The sequence below is a fragment of the Anomaloglossus baeobatrachus genome, chromosome 5, assembly GCF_048569485.1.
Source record: "Anomaloglossus baeobatrachus isolate aAnoBae1 chromosome 5, aAnoBae1.hap1, whole genome shotgun sequence".
NCBI lineage: Eukaryota > Metazoa > Chordata > Amphibia > Anura > Aromobatidae > Anomaloglossus > Anomaloglossus baeobatrachus.
In genome coordinates this window covers 478,742,462-478,766,159 of record NC_134357.1, presented here as the reverse complement: position 1 = coordinate 478,766,159, position 23,698 = coordinate 478,742,462, and the positions used below count along the sequence as shown (strand labels likewise).

At 50.5% G+C, this 23,698-nt stretch overlaps 1 protein-coding gene across 1 annotated transcript in view; it reads left to right on the top strand.

The window, feature by feature from the left end:
* Positions 1-23,698, top strand: part of ABCA5 (ATP binding cassette subfamily A member 5) — a 279,957-nt gene that overhangs the window by 148,711 nt on the left and 107,548 nt on the right. The window contains exon 18 of the mRNA XM_075351788.1: positions 2,031-2,229. Coding sequence (XP_075207903.1) covers positions 2,031-2,229 — 199 coding nt within the window. The remainder of the gene's footprint in view (positions 1-2,030; positions 2,230-23,698) is intronic.

Sequence of the window (23,698 nt, the reverse complement as noted above, 5' to 3'; positions counted from 1 at the left end):
GTATGTGAGTGTGATGCTGCCGTAGCGATAATGTTCGCTACAGCAGCTATCACCAGATATCGCATGTGCGACGGGGGCGGGTACTATCGCGCTCGACATCGCTAGCCGATGCTAGCAATGTCGCAACGTGTAAATTACCCCTTATGCGGGCATCACACGGTACGATATATCGGGCGATATGTCGGCGGGGTCACGTCGTAAGTGACGCACATCCGGCATCGTTTGATATATCGTAGCGTGTGACAGCTACGAGCGACTGTGAACGAGCAAAAATACTCACCTTATCGTTGCTCATTGACACGTCGCTCATTTTCAAAAAGTCGTTTCATCTTCTGTGCGCCAGTTGTTCATCGTTCCCGGAGCAGCACAGATCACTGTGTGACACCTCGGGAATGATGAACACAGCTTACCTGCCTCCGCCGGCAATGCGGAAGGAAGGAGGTGGGCGGGATGTTTACGTCCCGCTCATCTCCGCCCCTCCGCTTCTATTGACCGGCCGCTGTGTGACGTCGCTGTGACGCCGAACGTCAGGAAGAGGATGTTCGTCGCCCAAAGCGAGGTCCTCCGTGAGGTAAGTACGTGTGACGGGGGGGGTTAACGACTTTGTGCGCCACGGGCAACTAATTGCCCGTGACGCACAAACGACGGGGGCGGGTGCGATCGCTCGTGCGATCGCACGATAGATCGTCCCGTGTGACACCCGCGTTACACAAACAGTCATACACGTACGCTCATACATACACATGTGCGGCCAGTTCACTGACGTCACCTACGCTGACCACCGCACACTACTGCACTCTGGTATCTGCCAATACACACACACCGGAGTCAGCAAGTGTGTATTCCACACACTTCGGTGCCATTGAAGACACTGTCTCTGCGAATATCACCAGACACCAGTTTTTCTCATATTATATTCGCAAACCGTCTCTTCAATAAATGGAGCCAGAGATCGTCGTATGCGCACGCGCTGACTTCGGACCTATTTTAGCAACTACAATGTGAACATAGTACTGCACACACATCAGACATAGGGATGATGGCAGTGGCCGAGGTGCAAAATTTAAATAAAGGGGATTAAAGTTGACAGGGGGTAATAGATTAAAAAAGACTGCACCCACAAAGTCCTTCCCAGATGCTAAATCATGGACACCCGGGCATAGAATGGGTTCAATAGCTAGTGATAATATAGGGACCCAAACTGGCATCTTTTAATTTAGGGGTCTGGTCTGGGGTCTGATAATGTTGGGGTCTACATTTGGGTTTCATAATTTGGAGGTTTAGTCTGGGGTCTAATATTACAGAGTCTTCTATGAGCTATATTTTTTATGGAGTCTGCTCTGGACTCTGATCTATAGAGGGGTCTGCTCTGGACTCTGATCTATAGAGGGGCCTGCTCTGGACTCTGATCTATAGAGGGGCCTGCTCTGGACTCTGATCTATAGAGGGGCCTGCTCTGGACTCTGATCTATAGAGGGGTCAGCTCTGGACTCTGATCTATAGAGGGGTCAGCTCTGGACTCTGATCTATAGAGGGGTCCGCTCTGGACTCTGATCTATAGAGGGGTCCGCTCTGCACTCTGATCTATAGAGGGGTCTGCTCTGGAGTCTGATTAGGTTTCCTCTGAAATGGGATAATTAAGGGGTCATAGTCACATAGGTAGAAAAAAGACCTAGGTCTATCAGTTGGTACAGTAGGAGTGGGATCTGGGTTTTGGGGTCTGACAATTTGAGTCTGAAGTTTATTAAGTGAACTTATATTTACAGTTTTACATTATTCCAAGACCTGTAAGGGTGAAAAAACATTTGGGGGCCTGGTTGTATCTTTTTTATTTGACTCAATTTGAGGTGGGTCCTATTTACAATGTGATATGGAATCTTTTCCAGGATCTACGCTGACAACCTGCGTCATCTCATGGGAGCTAACATTTTCTCTCCACTCTAGAAGTGATATCTATGTATACATCCCATATTCCGTAGTTTCTGGAGGTGGATTTGAATATTTACGACTGTCCCTATTGCTCCTCACAGATCACAGCATATTCACCCAGAGAATAGAAGATGACGGGAAGTGGAAATCCACAGAGGAGATTGATCAGGGTTTGCTGACCATGCCTGCATCTCACCCCTGCACTGTCAGCGGCAGGGCACTATGGAGGCAGCAAGTCGCCACCGTAGCCAAGTTACACTTCCGTAATCTGCACCGAGAAACCAAGTCTGTCCGATACGTGTGAGTACTGGGCAAAGTAGTGTATCATATTATGAGGTCTACCATGTCTTCATAAATTTAAATGAGCCTTTTCTCGTCTGTAGCTGATCACCTTTTACATCCTCCATACTCTGTGGGCACTTTCTATTTTATACAGCTGGCACCTGACTTTACTAGAAGCGACTGGAGCTGAGCTCTGATCGTTGCTATTTAACCACTTAAATGCCACTTTCACTATCTTACAGCAACATTTAGGCTATGTGCCCACCTTGCGTTCTATTACGCAGCGTGTAAGTCACTGCATGTGCGTCTCAGAACGCAGCTGAAAAGCTGCGTTCTGAGACGCATTGTAACTGCAGAATTCCTGCAGAATTCATGCGTTCTGGATGCTTGCTCTGCCATGGGAAAAGCATCCAGAACGCACATTTTTGACAGTGCGGCCCAACTCGGCTCTGCTGTATCCCCATAGACTTGCAGCAGAGCCGAGTGGGACCGCACTGTCAAAAAGAGCATGGCTGGCTGCGAGCGAGAGCCGCGCAATCAGAATGAACTCGGATGAACTTCACCTGACTTTGTCGATCATTGTTATCGCGCAGCTCTGTGCGTGTGCCGTGGCTTGATTTGCGATCACAGGTGAAGGACTCACTGGTGACCGCAAATCCCCTGAGTGACTGAAGTGAGCCGCGCGATCACCGGTGCCGTCACTCAGGTTACCGGCACTACCACCCCCATCATCACTGCACACACCCCAGCACTTCCTGAGTGACGTCTCCGCTGACAGTGCAACTCACTTCAGTTGCTGCGTGGAGCTGACAAAAGCAGCGGTGTTTTACGGCCGCTCCTGTCAGCTTCATGTAGCAGAGCTGGATGCGTCGTGGGACCTTGTGTGGATTACGCCGGACCTGGAGGGGTGTTTGGGGATTTTAATAAAGTGGTGAAAGAGGGTGTTTCTTCATCGTTCCTTATGGGAGACCCAGACCATGGGTGTATAGCTTCTGCCTCCGGAGGACACACAAAGTACTACACTCAAACGTGTAGCTCCTCTCTCCTAGCATATACACCCCCTGGTAGCCAGTCCTAGCCAGTTCAATGCTTTGTGTTCAGGAGGTCACACACACATGCATTCTCATTTGATTTTTGATTTCAAAGAGTTGGAAGAAAAGCGGGTCCAAACTGGACTCCCGGCATGTCCCTTCTCACCCCACTGTGTCGGCGGTGCTGTTAAGGTTGATTTTACAAGGCTGGAGCCTTACATGCCGCGCTCCTTCACCATCCCTCGGGCTCTGGCTTGAAGTGGGAGCCATCACGGTTCTCACTGCTTTGCAGGAGACCGGTCTCCATCCGCAGCCCTTTCAGGACCCTGCCGGACGGAGCGCTCACCCCTCAGGGACCTGGCCCTGCGTCTCATAAGCTAAGTATTGAGACGTTATTGAGGGGTCCCTTGTACATTTATTGTGGGTAGAGTGTGTTTTTTCACTTTGCTGTGATTTCCGGCCGGTTCTCTGGTTTTTACCTGAGAACCGCGCCGATGGTGCCTGTTTGCCGGGCGCATTGTTAAATCTAGGCCCCGGCTTCGCCTGAGGCCTAGTTTCGATTTCACTGCCCCTGCATGTCAGTCATGCAGAGGGACAGTGCGGCTCCGCCCAGCGGCTGTTCGGCACAGGGGAGAGACACTCCTCTCTGAGGAAAGATTCCCTCCCCTGTATATCTCCTTGGCCCCCCGGATCCCGCTCTTAGAGTAGGCCCCGCCCCCTCTCCTCGCTCCGGCGCCATTTTTTCAGCGTTCTTATGCCATGTCTGCACAGCGATCGGCGCTGACTGCAGCATCTCTCTGGGGCTCCGGGCTGTGGGATCTGGAGGGCACAGAGACAATGTCAAACGGTCTGGCAAGCCACAACCTCCGGTTGTGGACCTGCTTATATACTGCTATATACTGCTTATATACTGCAATACTCTGCTGGGGGTCATTCTGGCTCAGAGCCCCCACTTCAGCAGCATGTCTCACACGAGAAGTAAGGCTGCAATGCTGCACTCAATATGCACTGCATGTAGGCTCGTACTGCCTGTACCGAGCACATAACCACATTGTGATTCCTGCTCTAACATGGTGGTGCCTCAGCCTGGAGTCCCATCCCCAGTGGTCCCTCCGGCTGCTCCGGCTCCGGTGGCTGACCCCCGGCTTGGGTAGAATCCTTCTCTCCATGGGACAGCTGTCCCAGACTCTGCTGAGCATGCATTAGCCGCCTTCTCAGGGCGCCTCTGCTACGGCTCGCTCAGCAAGGCCCTCAGAGGATTCTTCTTCTGGTCTCAGACCCCGTCCTCCTCACAGGAGAAGCAGGGTCCCCTCTCCTTCCTCGTCCCGCGGCTCTGATTCACGAGCTGACTCGCAGGACGAGGAGGATCCCTTTACTGGGGGCTCGGACGCTTTCCATGTCCCCCATTGATCTGTCCGAGGGTGACGCAGATATTAGTGTTTCGATTGCGTACATTAATTCTGTACTGGACCTCAATCCGCCAGTATCAGAGGAGCAACCCTCTCTGGCAAAAAAGCACCAGTTTACCTTGCCTAAGAGAACAAGGAGTGTGTTCCTTAACCACTCCAGTTTTCAGGCCACTGTGACCAAGCCCAGTGTCTGCTCTGACAATCGCTTCCCAAACCGTGGTTCTGATGACCGTTTTCCCTTTCCACCAGAGTTGGTCAAGGAGTGGGCTCATTCACCAAAGGTGGACCCTCCGGTGTCTAGACTTTCAGCCCGGACCGTTGTATCAGTGGCTGATGGCACCTCACTTAAGGTTTCCACTGTCCGCCAGGTTGTCCTTCTAGCCAAATCTGTATGGAGGCGGCAGGGGCCTCGTTCTCCCCATCTTTTGCAGCAGTGCGGGCTTTCAAAGCCATCTCTGCTTCTCTAGAGGAGATGCATTCCCTCACAGGGACTCTATGCCCGAAATGGTTGCCTTAACTTCCAGACTTCAGTCTTTTCATCCTATGCCATGTCTGCCATGCTGGAGACTCTCACCTCACTGCGGTGGCCTTGGCTAATTCCCTCGCTATCCGCAGGCTCCTGTGGCTTCGAGAGTGGAAGGCAGATGCTTCTAAAGAAGTTCCTTGTTGGGCTCCCTTTTCCTGGGACCAGACTATTCGGGAACAACTGGATGAAATTATTAAGGAAGCTCTTGGCGGGAAGAGTTCTTCCATGCCACAAACCTAAACAGGAAACCTGTCCAGGGCAGGAATCAGTCGAGGTTTCGTTCCTTTCGTTCCTCCATCTGATCGTCCTCTAAGCCCTCGGCCTCGTCCACTAGCTCAGCCAAGGATCGTAAACCCAACTGGCGCACGAAGCCGCGTCCTCAGAAGACCGCAGGAGCTGCTGCCACTAAGTCAGCCTCCTCCTGGCTATCTGGCCACGCCAGCAACGTCCTTGGTCGGTGGCAGGCTCTCCCACTTTGGCGACGTGTGGTTTCAACACGTCTCCGATCAGTGGGTGCGGGATACCATCTCCCACGGCTACAGAATAGAATTCTATCCAGCCCGCCAAACAGATTTTTTCTGTCAACTACCCCCTGCTCCAAGGCCGCCGCCTTCTCACAGGCCGTGGCATTCTTGCAGGCCAATGGAATAATTGTACCAGTTCCCGACTGGGAACGGTTCTGAGATTTCTATTTAAATCTATTCCTAGTCCCCTTCCGACCTGGATCTCAAGCTTCTCATCAAGCATGTTCAGGTGCGGCATTTTCGCATGGAGTCTCTGCGATCAATCAATGACCCAAGGAGATTCCCTAGCATCCATCGACATCAGAGATGCCTATCTGCATGTGCCAATCGCAGTTTCACACCAGCGTTGGCTACGTTTTGCAATCGGAGTGGAACATTTCCAATTCGTGGCTCTTCCCTTGGGGTTAGCCACGGCCTCTCGAGTATTCTCAAGGTCATGGCAGCAGTGATTGCGGTCCTGCACCTCTAGGGGTTGGCAGTGATCCTTTTGTCCTGGACGACCTTCTAGTCAGGGCTTCATCCAGTGCAGACTGTTAGCGGAGTGCCTCGCTCACTCTCACCACTCTAGCCAATTCGGGTGGCTTGTCATTCTGTCCAAGTCCACTCTGACTTTCGACCCAGAAGCGGCACTTGTGAAGCTGCCCTTAGTCAAACAGCAGTCCCTCCTCTGGCGGTGCGCTCTTTCCTGAGGCCCCGACGTCGTTCCATCAGGCACCTAATGCAGGTGCTGGATCAGATGGTGGCGTCAATGGAAGCGATTTCCTTGCCCAGTCCATCTGCGTCCTCTGCAGCTGGACATTTTCCGCTGTTGGAACAAGCGGACTTCCTCCTTCCACGGGGTGGTGGCTTCGCCACAGACCAGGGGCTCGTTTCAGTGGTGGCTTCGGCCCCTCTCTCTCAGGGACGCTCCTTGCTGGCCCCGTCCCGGGTGATCCTCACCAGGATGCTAGTCTATCCGGCTGGGGAGCAGTATATCTCCACCATGGAGCGCAGGGCACTTGGACTCCGTCCGAATCAGCCCTCTGGATCAATGTGCTGGAAATCAGAGCTGTGTTTCTAGCTCTCTTAGCCTTTCACCATGTGTTGGCGGCCAGGCACATTCGAGTCCAGTCAGACAACGCCACAGCGTTTGCCTACATCAACCTCCAGGGCGGGACACTCAGCCGCCTGGCAATGTTGGAAGTTCAACGCATTCTTCAGTGGACGGAGGACTCCTAGTCCACCATATCCGCAGTCCACATCCCAGACGTGGAAAACTGGGAGGCAGATTATCTCAGCCGTCAAACCATGGACAGCGGCGAGTGGGTTCTGCATCCGGCAGTGTTTCGGTCAATCTGCCGCAAGTAGGGCTCTCCGGACGTGGATCTTCGCTCCACGATCCTCAGGCTTTTGCAGCAGACGCACTGGTTCAAGATTGGTCCCAGCTTCGTCTGTCTTACGTGTTTCACCCTCTAGCTCTTGCCCAGAGTCCTGCGCAAGATCAGAATGGAGGGCCGTCGGGTCATTCTCATTACTCCAGACTGACCCAGGCAAGCTTGGTACCCTGACCTGCTCCATCTGTCCGTAGAGGTGCCATGGCATCTCCCGGACTGTCCAGACCCTCTCTCACGAGGTCCGACTTTCCGCCAGAATCCTGCGGCTCTCAGATTGATGGCGTGGCTTTTGAGTCCTGGATCTTGACGACTTCTGGTATCCCTCCTGAAGTCATCTCCACTATGACTCGGGCTCGGAAGTATCCTTTGGCATTTTTGCCTTGCCGACCCTCCTGTCCCTTCTACAGTCCGGTCTGCAGCTAGGACTATCCCTCAATTCCCTCAAGGGACAGGTCTCGGCTCTGTCAGTGTTGTGCCAGCGGCGTATCGCCCGGCTGGCTCAGGTGCGCTCCTTCATGCAGGGTGCATCTCACATCATTCCGCCTTACCGGCGGCCTTTGGAGCCCTGGGACCTTAATCCGGTCCTCACGGCTTCCGGAAACCCCCCTTTGAGCCTCTTAGGGAGGTTTCTTTGTTTCGTCTTTCACAGAAAGTGGTCTTTCTAGTGGCCATAACTTCCCTCAAGAGAGTCTCTGTTTTGGCTGCACTCTCTTCGGAGTCACCCCTTTTTTGGTTTTTCATCAAGACAAGGTGGTTCTCCATCCGACTCCGGACTTTCTCCCTAAGGTGGTTGCTGCTTCCACCTTAACCGGGACATTTCCCTGCCTTCCTTTTGTCCGGCTCCTGTTCATCGCTTTGAAAAGGCGTTGCATAATCTGGATCTGGTGCGGGCGCTCCGGATCTATGTGTCTCGCACCGCTGTTCTTAGGCGGTGCACCTCTCTTTTGTGCTGACCACTGGTCAGCGTAAGGGCCTCTCGGCATCTAAGCCAACCCTGGCTCGTTGGATTAGGTCGGCCATTTCCGATACCTACCAGTGTACTCAAGTGCCTCTCCCGCCGGGGATCAAGGCACACTTGACCAGAGCTGTCGGTGCCTCTTAGGTTTTCAGGCCCAGGCTACGGCTCAGCAGGTCTGTCAGACTGCCACTTGGACTAGTCTGCATACCTTTTCGAAGCACTACCAAGTGCATGCTCATGCTTCGGCAGATGCGAGCTTGGGCAGACGCATCCTTCAGGCGGCTGTCGCTCATTTGTGAAGTTAGGTTTCGCCTACTTCTCAGTTTTTCTGTTTATTCCCACCCATGGACTGCTTTGGAACGTCCCATGGTCTGGGTCTCCCATAAGGAACGATGAAGAAAAAGAGAATTTTGTTACTTACCGTAAATTCTTTTTCTTATAGTTCCGACATGGGAGACCCAGCACCCTCCCTGTTGCCTGTTGGCAGTTTTCTTGTTCCGTGTGTTTTCACCGGCTGGTGTTGTTGTAGACAGATGTTCCGGTTGTTCCGGGTTTTGCTCTATCTCTACTTGTGGGTGGATGTCCTCCTTCAGCTTTTGCACTAAACTGGCTAGGACTGGCTACCAGGGGGTGTATATGCTAGGAAGGAGGAGCTACACGTTTGAGTGTAGTACTTTGTGTGTCCTCCGGAGGCAGAAGCTATACACCCATGGTCTGGGTCTCCCATGTCGGAACTATAAGAAAAAGAATTTACGGTAAGTAACAAAATTCTCTTTTTCTTTTTCGCTCCTAATTGGGAGACCCAGACAATTGGGTGTATAGCTACTGCCTCCGGAGGCCGCACAAAGTACTACACTTAAAAGTGTAAGGCCCCTCCCCTTCTGGCTATACACCCTCCCGTAGGAGTACGGATTCCTCAGTTTTAGCTTTGTGCGAAGGAGGTCACACACGCACGCATAGCTCCATTGTTTTTAGTCAGCAGCAGCTGCTGACTATGTCGGATGGAAGAAAAGAGGGCCCATACAGGGCCCCCAGCATGCTCCCTTCTCACCCCACTGTGTGTCGGAGGTGTTTGTAAGGTTGAGGTACCCATTGCGGGTACGGAGGCTGGAGCCCACATGCTGATTCCTTCCCCATCCCTTTTTACAGGGCTCTGGGTGAAGTGGGATTTACTGGTCTCCAGGCACTGAGACCGTGCTCCATCTACAGCCCCTGGAGAAGATGCTGGATTGGAGCGGAGTACATCAGGGACATGGCCCTGCTTCCTCAAGGTACTCTGTGTCCCCGTGCATTTCGCGCTCACACCGCAGCATGCTGGGTGTTGTAGTGCGCCGGGGACATCAGCGCTGCGGCGCTTGTGCCATGGCCTCATTTCAGCTTCGCTGAAGCGGGCACACTTTTGGGGAACGGTCGCGCCGGCCGCTGGGACTGCGGCGCGGCTGGCACTTGTGGTGCGCCGGGGACTTCAGCGTGGGCCGCGCTTTTACGGCGGCCGCGCTGATAACTCGAGTCCCCGGCTTTTGCGGCCTGGTTCCGTTCATTCCCGCCCCCAGACCTGCCAGTCAGGAGAGGGGCGGGACGCTGGTCAGTGCATCAGCGCTGAGGGCTGGAGTCGTTTTTACATACTCCAGCCCTCACAATAGGCACAGAGGGGACACTGTTTCCCGCACTTTTGTTTGGGAACTCCCACGGGCCGCCCCTCTCCACAGACGCCGGCAGCCATTCCTGCTGACACGCTGAGCTGCAGAGGGGAGCCGGGGAGACCCAGACAAGGAATTCTGCGCCTCTTACCCGCTATTCAGCGGGCGGTAAGCAGCCCTCCGGGCTCACCCCCTCTTGTGCCAGTAGTAATCTTAGTATTTTGTTCCTGCAAATACTTTGTACTGCATAGCGCTGGTCGCCTTTTGGCTATAGACTCTCTCACATTGCAGAGAGCCAACAGCATGTCGTCCACAAAACGCAAGGGTGCCAAGGCACAGACATTATATGCTTCCTGTACCGCATGTGGGACTTTTCTACCGGCAGGCTCCAATGACCCCCATTGTGTGCATTGCTCGGCCCCTGTGGCACTTGCACAGCCAGGACCTCCGCTGGACGTGACCCAGGGTGTACCACCTGTGAATGCTGTCCAAGTGACAGGAACTGAGTTTACAGCTTTTGCTGACAGAATGTCTCTCACTATGTCACAAATTCTTGACACATTGCGGGCTAGGCCTGTACTTCAGGCCACGGACACTGTGCAATCATTGCCCCCTGGTCCCCCTCAGCTGAATTACTTCCAAGCTCCGGGACGGGCACATACACCTCAGGGTGAAGACTATGACTCGGACGATGGTCCCAGGCAACCTAAGCGGGCTCGCTATGAGAGGCCTTCACATTCATCTCAATGGTCAGGATCCCAGCGAGATGAATCTATGGGTGATGAGGCGGACGTAACTGATCAGGATTCTGATCCTGGGACCGCTCTCAATCTAGATACACCAGATGGTGACGCCATAGTTAATGATCTTATAGCATCCATCAATAAGATGTTAAATATTTCTCCACCAGCTCCTCTTGTAGAGGAGTCAGCTTCGCAGCACGAGAGAATCCATTTCAGATATCCCAAGCGTACATTAAGCACTTTTCTGGACCACGCTGACTTTAGAGACGCAATCCAGAAACCCCACGCTTATCCGGAAAGGCGTTTTTCTAAACGGCTTAAAGATACACGCTATCCTTTTCCCCCTGAGGTGGTCAAGGGTTGGACCCAGTGTCCAAAAGTGGATCCTCCAATTTCCAGGCTTGCAGCTAGATCCTTGGTTGCAGTTGAAGATGGAGCGGCACTTAAAGATGCCACTGACAGGCAGATGGAGCTCTGGCTGAAATCCATCTATGAAGCTATTGGAGCGTCGTTAGCGCCATCTTTTGCTGCCGTATGGGCACTCCAAGCTATCTCAGCCGGGCTTGTGCAAGTCGACTCAGTCACATGTGCATTTGCCCCGCAGGTAGCACCATTGACCTCGCAAATGGCGGCATTCGCGTCGTACGCGATTAATGCTGTTCTTGACGCTACAAGCCGTACGGCAGTGGCGTCAGCCAACTCCGTTGTTTTGCGTAGGGCCCTGTGGTTGAGACATTGGAAGGCAGATTCTCATTCCAAGAAGTGCTTAACCAATTTGCCTTTTTCTCGTGACCGATTGTTTGGAGAGCGTTTGGATGAAATCATCAAACACTCCAAGGGTAAGGACTCATCCTTACCGCAACACAGACAAAACAAACCCCAACAGAGGAGGGGTCAGTCTGGTTATCGGTCCTTTCGAGGACCGGGCAGGTCCCAATTTTCCTCGTCAAAAAAGACTCAAAAAGATCAGAGACGCTCAGATTCTTGGAGGTCTCAGTCACGCCCAAAAAAGACAGCCGGAGGAACCGTTGCCAAGACGGCGTCCTCATGACTTGCAGTCTCTGATTCCCACACCCTCGGTCGGTGGGAGGCTTTCCCACTTTGGCGACATTTGGCTGTCACGCGTCAAAGACCGTTGGGTGAGGGATATTCTGTCTCACGGGTACAGGATAGAGTTCAGTTCTCGTCCGCCAACTCGTTTCTTCAGAACTTCTCCACCACCAGACCGAGCCGATGCTCTGTTGCAGGCGGTGGCCGCTCTAAAGGCGGAAGGAGTGGTGACCTCCGTCCCTCTTCAGGAACAAGGTCACGGTTTTTACTCCAATCTGTTTGTGGTCCCAAAAAAGGACGGATCGTATCGACCCGTCCTGGATCTAAAGTTGCTCAACAGACACGTAAAAGTCAGGAGGTTCCGGATGGAATCCCTACGCTCCGTCATAGCCTCAATGTCTCAAGGAGATTTTCTAGCATCAATAGACATCAAAGATGCGTATCTCCACGTGCCGATTGCGCCAGAGCATCAGCGTTTCCTACGCTTCGTCATACACGACGAACACCTGCAGTTCGTAGCGTTACCTTTCGGTCTGGCAACAGCCCCCCGGGTCTTCACCAAGGTCATGGCAGCAGTAGTAGCTGTCCTGCACTCGCAAGGTCACTCGGTCATCCCGTATCTAGACGACCTGCTTATAAAGGCACCCTCTCAAGAGGCATGCCAACACAGTCTGAAAGTGGCACTAGACACTCTCCAGAGTTTCGGGTGGATTATCAACTTTCCAAAGTCTCATCTAACCCCGACCCAATCACTGACTTATCTTGGCATGGAGTTTCATACTCTCTCAGCGATAGTGAAGCTTCCACTGGACAAGCAGTGTTCGCTGCGGACAGGAGTGCAATCTCTCCTTCAGAGCCAGTCACACTCACTGAGGCGCCTCATGCATTTCCTAGGAAAGATGGTAGCAGCAATGGAGGCGGTCCCGTTCGCGCAGTTTCATCTGCGCCCTCTACAATGGGACATTCTACGCCAATGGGATGGGAAGTCGACGTCCCTCGACAGGACTGTCTCCCTCTCTCAGACTGCCAAGGACTCTCTGCGTTGGTGGCTTCTCCCCACCTCATTGTCACAGGGAAAGTCGTTCCTACCCCCATCCTGGGCAGTGGTCACGACGGATGCGAGCCTATCAGGGTGGGGAGCGGTGTTTCTCCACCACAGGGCTCAGGGGACGTGGACTCAGGAAGAGTCCACCCTGCAGATCAATGTTCTGGAAATTAGAGCAGTCTATCTTGCTCTGCGAGCCTTCCAACAATGGCTGGAAGGCAAGCAGATTCGGATTCAGTCGGACAATTCCACGGCGGTGGCGTACATCAACCACCAAGGGGGAACACGCAGTCGCCAAGCCTTTCAAGAAGTCCGGCGGATTTTGACGTGGGTGGAAAGCAAAGCGTCCACCATATCCGCAGTTCACATCCCAGGCGTGGAAAACTGGGAAGCAGACTTTCTCAGTCGCCAGGGCATGGACGCAGGGGAATGGTCCCTTCACCCGGACGTGTTTCAGCAGATCTGTTGCCGCTGGGGGACGCCGGACGTCGATCTGATGGCGTCACGGCACAACAACAAGGTCCCAGTTTTCATGGCACGGTCTCACGATCACCGAGCGCTGGCGGCAGACGCCTTGGTTCAGGATTGGTCGCAATTCCGACTACCCTATGTGTTCCCACCTCTAGCATTGTTGCCCAGAGTTCTCCGGAAAATCAGGTCCGACTGCCATCGAGCCATTCTCGTCGCTCCAGACTGGCCAAGAAGGTCGTGGTACCCGGATCTGTGGCATCTCACGGTAGGCCAACCATGGGCACTACCAGACCGTCCAGATTTGCTGTCTCAAGGGCCGTTTTTCCATCTGAATTCTGCGGCCCTGAACCTGACTGTGTGGCCATTGAGTCCTGGATCCTAGCGGCCTCAGGTTTATCTCATGAAGTAGTTGCCACAATGAGACAGGCTAGAAAACCATCCTCAGCTAAGATCTATCACAGGACGTGGAAGATATTCTTAGCTTGGTGCTCGGCTCAGAGGGTTTCTCCCTGGCCATTTGCATTGCCAATTTTTCTTTCCTTCCTGCAGTCTGGGTTGGAAAAAGGTTTGTCGCTTAGCTCTCTTAAGGGTCAAGTCTCCGCGCTATCCGTATTCTTTCAGAAGCGCTTGGCACGGCTTTCTAAAGTACGCACGTTTCTCCAAGGAGTTTGTCATATCGTTCCTCCTTACAGACGGCCATTGGAACCCTGGGATCTAAACAAGGTTCTCATTGCTCTCCAGAAGCCGCCTTTCGAGCCTTTGAAAGAGGTTTCCCTTTCTCGGCTTTCACAAAAAGTGGTTTTTCTTGTGGCGGTCACGTCTCTTCGTAGAGTGTCCGAGCTAGCGGCGTTATCTTGCAAATCTCCCTTCCTGGTGTTTCACCAAGACAAGGTAGTACTGCGTCCAATTCCAGAGTTTTCTCCCAAGGTGGTTTCTTCCTTTCATCTCAATCAGGATATCACTTTGCCATCTTTGTGTCCGCATCCAGTTCACCAATTTGAAAAAGGTTTACATCTGTTGGACCTGGTGAGAGCACTCAGGATTTACATTTCTCGCACGGCGCCTATGCGCCGTTCTGATGCGCTCTTTGTCCTAGTCGCTGGTCAGCATAAGGGATCGCAAGCTTCCAAATCCACCCTGGCGCGGTGGATCAAGGAACCAATTCTTCACACATACCGTTCTGCTGGGCTTCCGATTCCATCTGGACTGAAGGCCCATTCTACCAGAGCCGTGGGTGCGTCCTGGGCATTGCGGCATCAGGCTACGGCTCAGCAGGTGTGCCAGGCGGCTACCTGGTCGAGTCTGCACACGTTTACCAAACACTATCAAGTGCATACCTACGCTTCGGCAGATGCCAGCCTAGGTAGACAGGTCCTTCAGGCGGCGGTGGGCCACCTGTAGGAAAGGGCTGCCTGACAGCCCGATCACGAGGTATCTTTTTACCCACCCAGGGACTGCTTTTGGACGTCCCAATTGTCTGGGTCTCCCAATTAGGAGCGAAAAAGAAGAAGGGAATTTTGTTTACTTACCGTAAATTCCTTTTCTTCTAGCTCCAATTGGGAGACCCAGCACCCGCCCTATTGTTCTTAGGGTTTCGTTTTTCGGGTGCACATGTTGTTCATGTTGTTTCTTAAGTTCTCCGATCTTGTTATCGGATTGAATTTGTTTTTTGAAACTGTTATTGGCTTTCCTCCTTCTTGCTTTGGTACTAAAACTGAGGAATCCGTACTCCTACGGGAGGGTGTATAGCCAGAAGGGGAGGGGCCTTACACTTTTAAGTGTAGTACTTTGTGCGGCCTCCGGAGGCAGTAGCTATACACCCAATTGTCTGGGTCTCCCAATTGGAGCTAGAAGAAAAGGAATTTACGGTAAGTAAACAAAATTCCCTTCTTTTTTGTCTCTTATTTCAAATAAAGGATTTTTTTGGGTGTATGTGTTTATTTACTTTCACTTACAGTTTAATCATTGAGGGTGTCTCATAGACGCCTGCAATGATTAATTTAGGACTTAGTGGCAGCTATGGGCTGCCATTAACTCCTTATTACCCAGATTGCCACCGCACCAGGGCAGTTCTGGATGAGCCGGGTAGAGTCCCGGGACTGTTGCATCTAATCGATGCGGCAATTCCGGGCGGCTGCTGGCTGACATTTTTAGGCTGGGGGGCTCCCCATAACGTGGAAGTTCCCATCCTGAGAATACCAGCCTTCAGTCGTGTGGCTTTATCTTCGCTGGTATCAAAATTGGGGGGGACCGCACGCCGTTTTTTTAAAAAAATTATTTATTTTACTGCACTACATAGACCCGCCCACCTGCGGCTGTGATTGGTTGCAGTGAGACAGCTGTCAGTCACTCAGCATGGGGGCGCGTCTGACTGCTATCAATCATAGGCGCAGGTGGGCGGGGGAAGCAGGGAATACGAGATTGAATAATGAGCGGCCGGCATTTTCAAAAGCGGGAGAAGCCGCCGCAGTGTGATAGCCGTGCAGCGCCGCGCCGATGTTCGGTCAGTGATCGGTGAGTATGCGAGAGGGGGGAGAGGGATAGACCGACAGAGAGAGAGAGACTGACCGACAGACAGAGAGAGAGACCGACATTGCAACCAAATCGCACAAAAGAAGTGACATGTTGCTTTCTCTGACGCCTCATTGGGGGACACAGGACCATGGGTGTTAGTGTCCTCCTATGGATAGGCAGCATAAGTAGATGCAAAAGCATAGCTCTTCCTCTGCAGTATACACCCCCTGGCCAGGCCAGGCAGCCTCAGTTTTAGCTTAGTGTCTGTAGGAGGCACTTCCTTTCAAGGTTTGTTAGGGAACGTGGAGTGTCACCTCCACGTACCCCCTCCTGTGACGCTAGATCCTGGGCTGGACGATGGGTTCCACAGACACCGATTTTCCAAAGCCCAGGGTAGAGGACTATGCCCCTATAGCCCAATTCCTCAGCCCCTCTTTGCAGGCTCTGAGCTGAATATGACACCAATTCCTCAGCTCCTCTTCGCAGGCTCTGAGTTGAATATGGCACCGGCGTGACTGGACACAGCAAGATGAATCTGCTATTTTCACTGCCTGGAAAGCAGTGTTTAAGGTGAGATCCCCGTGACTGGTTTCCCAGACAAAGGGAGAAAAAACGCTGCAGGGAAGGCCCCCAGGACATCTACAGTATTTATTATGAGAAAGTCCCTTGCTGAGTGCAAGGAGGAGAGAAGGATCCTGAACACACAGGGTTAACTTTTCTCTAGCTTGCTGGCTGGAGGAGGGGGGAAGTCACTCCTGTTTGCAACAAGTTCTGCACAGATAATTTCCTGTGGCAGGGGGAGTGCACAGAGCTCAGGGACTCACGCTGTTTATTTGCTCTGTTTTTATTTGCTCTAGCAGAAAAGCTGGCTGATAACCACCAGTGACAAGCTGTGTGCTGACTGGAGGGAGAGGGAGGAAAACTATCAGACGCTCCCTTCCCGACGTTTTTTTACTACCCACAGCAGGAGGGGGCACACTGACTTCATCTTCGCGCTCTTTTAGCGCTAAGCCCCGCCCCCCGTGGCCGCGATAAGCCCCGCCCCTTTCAGGCATGCGTGCGAAGATCTCCATAGAACTTCATCCTTCCAGCAGACAGGGCCATCGGCTGATTCTGGTGAGGTGCTTGCTTCACTTGTAGCTCTGCTGAGCATTGCTCCCCCTCCTGGCATACTCCTATTAGGAACATGCAGAATTCTAAGGGTACTAAGACTGCTAAGGCCCACATAGTCTATTATTCAGCCTGCACTGCCTGCCACGCTGAGTTACCACGTAAACACACCTCTTCTCTCTGTGAGTCCTGTGTCCCTATAGCTCCCCAAGACCCCCCTGCCACCACCGCCGCAACCGTCAGCCCAGAGCCTAGGGCTTCCAGCCCACCGGAATGGGCACAGTTTCTGTCCCAATCCATGGAAAAACTCACAGAACCTGGTGCTGGCTATGCAATGTCATCCTCCACACCCTTCTGGGTCCCTGGACGGAACGCAGCTTGAGGACACCCCTATGGAGGATCCTTTTGAGGTAATCCGGGCACATGCTTCACCGGTTGCAGGGATCAGGAAAAGAGCACACGGCCGGGTGTCTCCAGCGTGCTCTCCCTCAGGAGCACACAGGGCAGGCTCTCCCACACGCTCCACGGCTTCTGAAGAGATGGAGGAGGGAGAATGCTGCTTATACCAAGAGGATTCCTTGGTTTCAGCCTCCCCAGATGATCAAACTGCAATATAGCAGCAATCAACCAAACTCTGCATGTGGAGGATCCCCCATCCACTACCACTGACCATGCAGTCTCCTTTAAGAGGGCAAGGAAACCCCAAAAGGTTTTCGCTGATCATCCAGAGTTTCGGGATATCCTCACAAAGCAAAAGGTAGAAGCCTGACAGGCGCTTGGTTAACCGAAAACTCATGGAGTCCCGGTACCCTTTTGCCTCACCTGCCCCTAAGGGCTGGGCTGATCCGCCCTCGGTCGACCTCCCCGGTCTCCCGCCTTACCACAAAGACGCTCCTGTCTTTACCCGACAATCAAGGACTCGACAGACAGACAGGTGGAGCACCTCGCCCGCTCTGCTTTTGAGGCTGCGGATTCCTCCCTCTCGCCCTCCTTTGCCTCTGTGTGGGTCCTAAAGGCGATCTCGATCTGGGCAGAATCCCTTAACACTTCACTTGAGGAATCCCAGTTCACTCATACCTTCACAGAGGTAACAGCTCAAATTGCCGCTGCGGCGGAGTACCTCATGCAGGCCTTCATGGACGCTGCTACCTGCGCGGCGTTTGCCGCCTCAAATACCATAGCCATGGGGAGATAAGGTATGCACACCAGTGACTATGTAAGGGGAATACATGAAATAGCAGAAACTGCTGTGTGAATACTGACTTGAAAAATCCAATAGCTATATGTAAGAGTAAAAATGTGAAAAATGGAATCTGCATTACTGCCATGAACATATGAATCAAGAGAAATTTAGCTACTGAATTGATCAATGCAATAGAGCCCCAACACTACGCCAAAGTATTTCTCTACGTTGGGGTCCCTAGCTTGTGTGTGTCCTCTCATGTAGTTAAACTTACCGTGTATGGGAAGCTGAGACCCAGGCTATTTATGCGTATGATATGGATTGGCAATAGGTGTGGTTGGGGAGGGTTCACAAACGAAAAACTACTAACAAATAAGGAATAACGTTTGGAACACCATTCTAAGTCTGAACTGGGTGCAAAAACCTAAAAAAACATCACTATGGGGAGATAAGGTATGCACACCAGTGACTATGTAAGGGGAATACATGAAATAGCAGAAACTGCTGTGTGAATACTGACTTGAAAAATCCAATAGCTATATGTAAGAGTGAAAAATGGAATCTGCATTACTGCCATGAACATATGAATCAAGAGAAATTTAGCTACTGGCGTAGTGTTGGGGCTCTATTGCATTGATCAATTCAGTAGCTAAATTTCTCTTGATTCATTTGTTCATGGCAGTAATGCAGATTCCATTTTTCACATTTTCACTCTTACATATAGCTATTGGATTTTTCAAGTCAGTATTCACACAGCAGTTTCTGCTATTTCATGTATTCCCCTTACATAGTCACTGGTGTGCATACCTTATTTCCCCATAGTGATGTTTTTTTAGGTTTTTGCACCCAGTTCAGACTTAGAATGGTGTTCCAAACGTTATTCCTTATCAAATACCATAGCCATCCGTAGAGCTCTCTGGTTCCGAGAATGGCGAGCGGACTCTGCATCCAAGAATAGGATAACTGAAGTGAGCACTAATATATATATATGAGTGCAAGCCAAAAATACATACTATATATAAGAATAAGGCTGCACATCAAACTTAGATAATGGTATAATGCCTCAAGCATATGGAAAAATATTGGAATATACAATGAAAAATGCTACTTGCTAATTTGAACATGTGAATAATGAATTGCATACCTGCTATGAATATTAGGAAAAAGGAGATATTTAGCAATCGCATTGATCAATGTAACTGAGCCCCAAAACCTCGTCAAGGTATATCTCTATATTGGGGTCCCTAGCTCTGTGACCCTAACTGTGTGTCATCTCATTGCAATTAAAAACTGCTATGGGTGGAGAGGGGTAACTAAGGACTTTCTTATATAGGAGATGGAAAAAACATGGCCGAAAGGGGCGGAGCTGTGTTCACATTCAGAAAAAAAACTACATATAACTGAATAGGATAACTGAAGTGAGCACTAATATATATATATGAGTGCAAGCCAAAAATACATACTATATATAAGAATAAGGCTGCACATCAAACTTAGATAATGGTATAATGCCTCAAGCATATGGAAAAATATTGGAATATACAATGAAAAATGCTACTTGCTAATTTGAACATGTGAATAATGAATTGCATACCTGCTATGAATATTAGGAAAAAGGAGATATTTAGCAATCGCATTGATCAATGTAACTGAGCCCCAAAACCTCGTCAAGGTATATCTCTATATTGGGGTCCCTAGCTCTGTGACCCTAACTGTGTGTCATCTCATTGCAATTAAAAACTGCTATGGGTGGAGAGGGGTAACTAAGGACTTTCTTATATAGGAGATGGAAAAAACATGGCCGAAAGGGGCGGAGCTGTGTTCACATTCAGAAAAAAAACTACATATAACTGAATAGGATAACTGAAGTGAGCACTAATATATATATATGAGTGCAAGCCAAAAATACATACTATATATAAGAATAAGGCTGCACATCAAACTTAGATAATGGTATAATGCCTCAAGCATATGGAAAAATATTGGAATATACAATGAAAAATGCTACTTGCTAATTTGAACATGTGAATAATGAATTGCATACCTGCTATGAATATTAGGAAAAAGGAGATATTTAGCAATCGCATTGATCAATGTAACTGAGCCCCAAAACCTCGTCAAGGTATATCTCTATATTGGGGTCCCTAGCTCTGTGACCCTAACTGTGTGTCATCTCATTGCAATTAAAAACTGCTATGGGTGGAGAGGGGTAACTAAGGACTATATAGAGATATACCTTGACGAGGTTTTGGGGCTCAGTTACATTGATCAATGCGATTGCTAAATATCTCCTTTTTCCTAATATTCATAGCAGGTATGCAATTCATTATTCACATGTTCAAATTAGCAAGTAGCATGTTTCATTGTATATTCCAATATTTTTCCATATGCTTGAGGCATTATACCATTATCTAAGTTTGATGTGCAGCCTTATTCTTATATATAGTATGTATTTTTGGCTTGCACTCATATATATATATTAGTGCTCACTTCAGTTATCCTATTCAGTTATATGTAGTTTTTTTTCTGAATGTGAACACAGCTCCGCCCCTTTCGGCCATGGTTTTTCCATCTCCTATATAAGAAAGTCCTTAGTTACCCCTCTCCACCCATAGCAGTTTTTAATTGCAATGAGATGACACACAGTTAGGGTCACAGAGCTAGGGACCCCAATATAGAGATATACCTTGACGAGGTTTTGGGGCTCAGTTACATTGATCAATGCGATTGCTAAATATCTCCTTTTTCCTAATATTCATAGCAGGTATGCAATTCATTATTCACATGTTCAAATTAGCAAGTAGCATTTTTCATTGTATATTCCAATATTTTTCCATATGCTTGAGGCATTATACCATTATCTAAGTTTGATGTGCAGCCTTATTCTTATATATAGTATGTATTTTTGGCTTGCACTCATATATATATATTAGTGCTCACTTCAGTTATCCTATTCAGTTATATGTAGTTTTTTTTCTGAATGTGAACACAGCTCCGCCCCTTTCGGCCATGTTTTTTCCATCTCCTATATAAGAAAGTCCTTAGTTACCCCTCTCCACCCATAGCAGTTTTTAATTGCAATGAGATGACACACAGTTAGGGTCACAGAGCTAGGGACCCCAATATAGAGATATACATTGACGAGGTTTTGGGGCTCAGTTACATTGATCAATGCGATTGCTAAATATCTCCTTTTTCCTAATATTCATAGCAGGTATGCAATTCATTATTCACATGTTCAAATTAGCAAGTAGCATTTTTCATTGTATATTCCAATATTTTTCCATATGCTTGAGGCATTATACCATTATCTAAGTTTGATGTGCAGCCTTATTCTTATATATAGTATGTATTTTTGGCTTGCACTCATATATATATATATTAGTGCTCACTTCAGTTATCCTATTCAGTTATATGTAGTTTTTTTTCTGAATGTGAACACAGCTCCGCCCCTTTCGGCCATGTTTTTTCCATCTCCTATATAAGAAAGTCCTTAGTTACCCCTCTCCACCCATAGCAGTTTTTAATTGCAATGAGATGACACACAGTTAGGGTCACAGAGCTAGGGACCCCAATATAGAGATATACCTTGACGAGGTTTTGGGGCTCAGTTACATTGATCAATGCGATTGCTAAATATCTCCTTTTTCCTAATATTCATAGCAGGTATGCAATTCATTATTCACATGTTCAAATTTGCAAGTAGCATTTTTCATTGTATATTCCAATATTTTTCCATATGCTTGAGACATTATACCATTATCTAAGTTTGATGTGCAGCCTTATTCTTATATATAATCTGCATCCAAGAAGTCTCTCACGGGCCTTCCCTTTTTTCCAAACCGATTGTTTGGCGAATGTCTGGACAAGCTCATTTCTGACGCCACGGGAGGAAAGAGTACCTCCCTCCCCCAGCTGAAGCCCAGGACGTCCTTCACCAGACGTCCACAGACCTCGTTCCTCTCCTTTCGGAACTCATTTGGTTGGTCGACATCCCGTGCTGTCCCCGCCACCAGCCGCGGACTACGTAGGGACCGACCTTCTCAGCTCTCCCCGAAACCCACTTCGTCATGGCAGCCTAGACCGAACCAGTCCAGGACTAGGGAGACTCGGCCACAACGTTTCCCCCCCTCATGACTCCTTCGGCGCCCCAGAAGACACACTCATTGTAGGAGGTCGACTGCGGCTCTTTCAACACATCTGGGCTGCTGCCTCAGACAAATGGGTGCGAGACCTTGTGTCTTCCAGTTACCACATAGAATTTCGGACCCGACCCCCGAGTCGGTTCTTTCTCTCAAACCCCCCAAAGTCTCAAACGACGCAAAGCTTTTTTCTCAGCAATCCACTCGCTCCAAACAGAAGAAGTGATAATACCTGTCCCAGACGATGAGAAGTTCGAGGGTTTTTATTCCAACCTCTTTGTGGTCCCCAAAAAGGATGGGTCAGTTCGACCCATCCTGGACCTCAAACACCTAAACAAACATGTGCACGTACGGAGTTTCAGAATAGAGTCCCTAAGGTCCATTATTGCATCCATGGTCGAAGGGGAATTCCTCGCCTCCATAGACATCAAGGACGCATACCTGCACATACCCATGGCCCCAGATCACCAAAAGTTCCTCCGCTTCGCAATTCAGGACTCCCACTTTCAATTCATAGCTCTACCCTTCGGCCTTGCCACCGCACCAAGGGTCTTCACCAAAGTCATGGCGGCCGCCATGAGCGTCCTTCACGCCAGGGGAGTAGTCGTTCTCCCTTACTTGGACGACCTCCTCATCAAGGCCCCCTCCTTCCGCGAATGCTCAACCAGCGTACAGATCACTGTGGACACCCTATCCCGCTTAGGGTGGCTAGTGATTCTGGACAAATCTTCCCCGATCCCATCACGATCCATCACCTTTCTAGGCATGTCCCTGGACACCCGTCGGGGCTTGATCCTTCTCCCTCAGGACAAGGCGATCGCTCTTCAACGAGCGGTACGCTGCCTTCCACGTCCTCCGTCTCGCTCCATTAGATTCAGCATGAAAGTGCTCGGCAGGATGGAAGCTATGGAAGCAGTACCCTTTGCTCAACTGCACCTCCGCCCACTGCAGCTAGCCCTTCTAGCGGCCTGGGACAAGAGCACCTTCTCCCTGGACACACATCTTCACCTGACGCCTTCAGTCAGGTACGCACTCCGCTGGTGGCTTCGGTCCTCATCCCTATCGAAGGGGAGATCTTTTCTCCCAGTGAACTGGCTGGTCCTGACCACGGACGCCAGCCTCCTAGGCTGGGGAGCAGTGTACTGGCACCACACTGCTCAAGGACGTTAGACGCCCCAGGAGTCTTTCCTACCCATAAACATCCTGGAACTCCGCACGATCTTCCTCGCGCTCAGAGCATTCTGCCCTCTGCTAGTGGGTCGTCAGATTCGAGTCCAATCGGACAATGCGACAGCTGTAGCCTATATCAATCGGCAGGGGGGCACCAGCAGCAAAGCGGCTTATCTTGAGGCCCACAAAATCCTCAGCTGGGCCGAATCGACGGGATCAGTGATATCAGCGGTACACATACCGGGGGTAGAGAACTGGGCAGCAGACTTTCTAAGTCACCAAGGCCTGGCCGCCGAAGAATGGTCTCTCCACAAAGATGTGTTTCTACACATCTGCACTCGCTGGGGCACATCAGACGTGGACCTAATGGCCTCAAGGTTGAATGCAAAGGTACCCGCGTTCATAGCCAGGTTACGCGACCCGCAGTCCATCGGCGCAGATGCTCTAGTCTGCTCCTGGCATCACTTCCGCCTGCCTTACATATTTCCACCTCTACCCCTGCTGCGGCGGGTAATCGGGAAGATCAAGGCAGAGGGAGTCCCGGTGATACTGATAGCACCGGACTGGCCCAGGCGCGCCTGGTACGCCGAATTAGTAC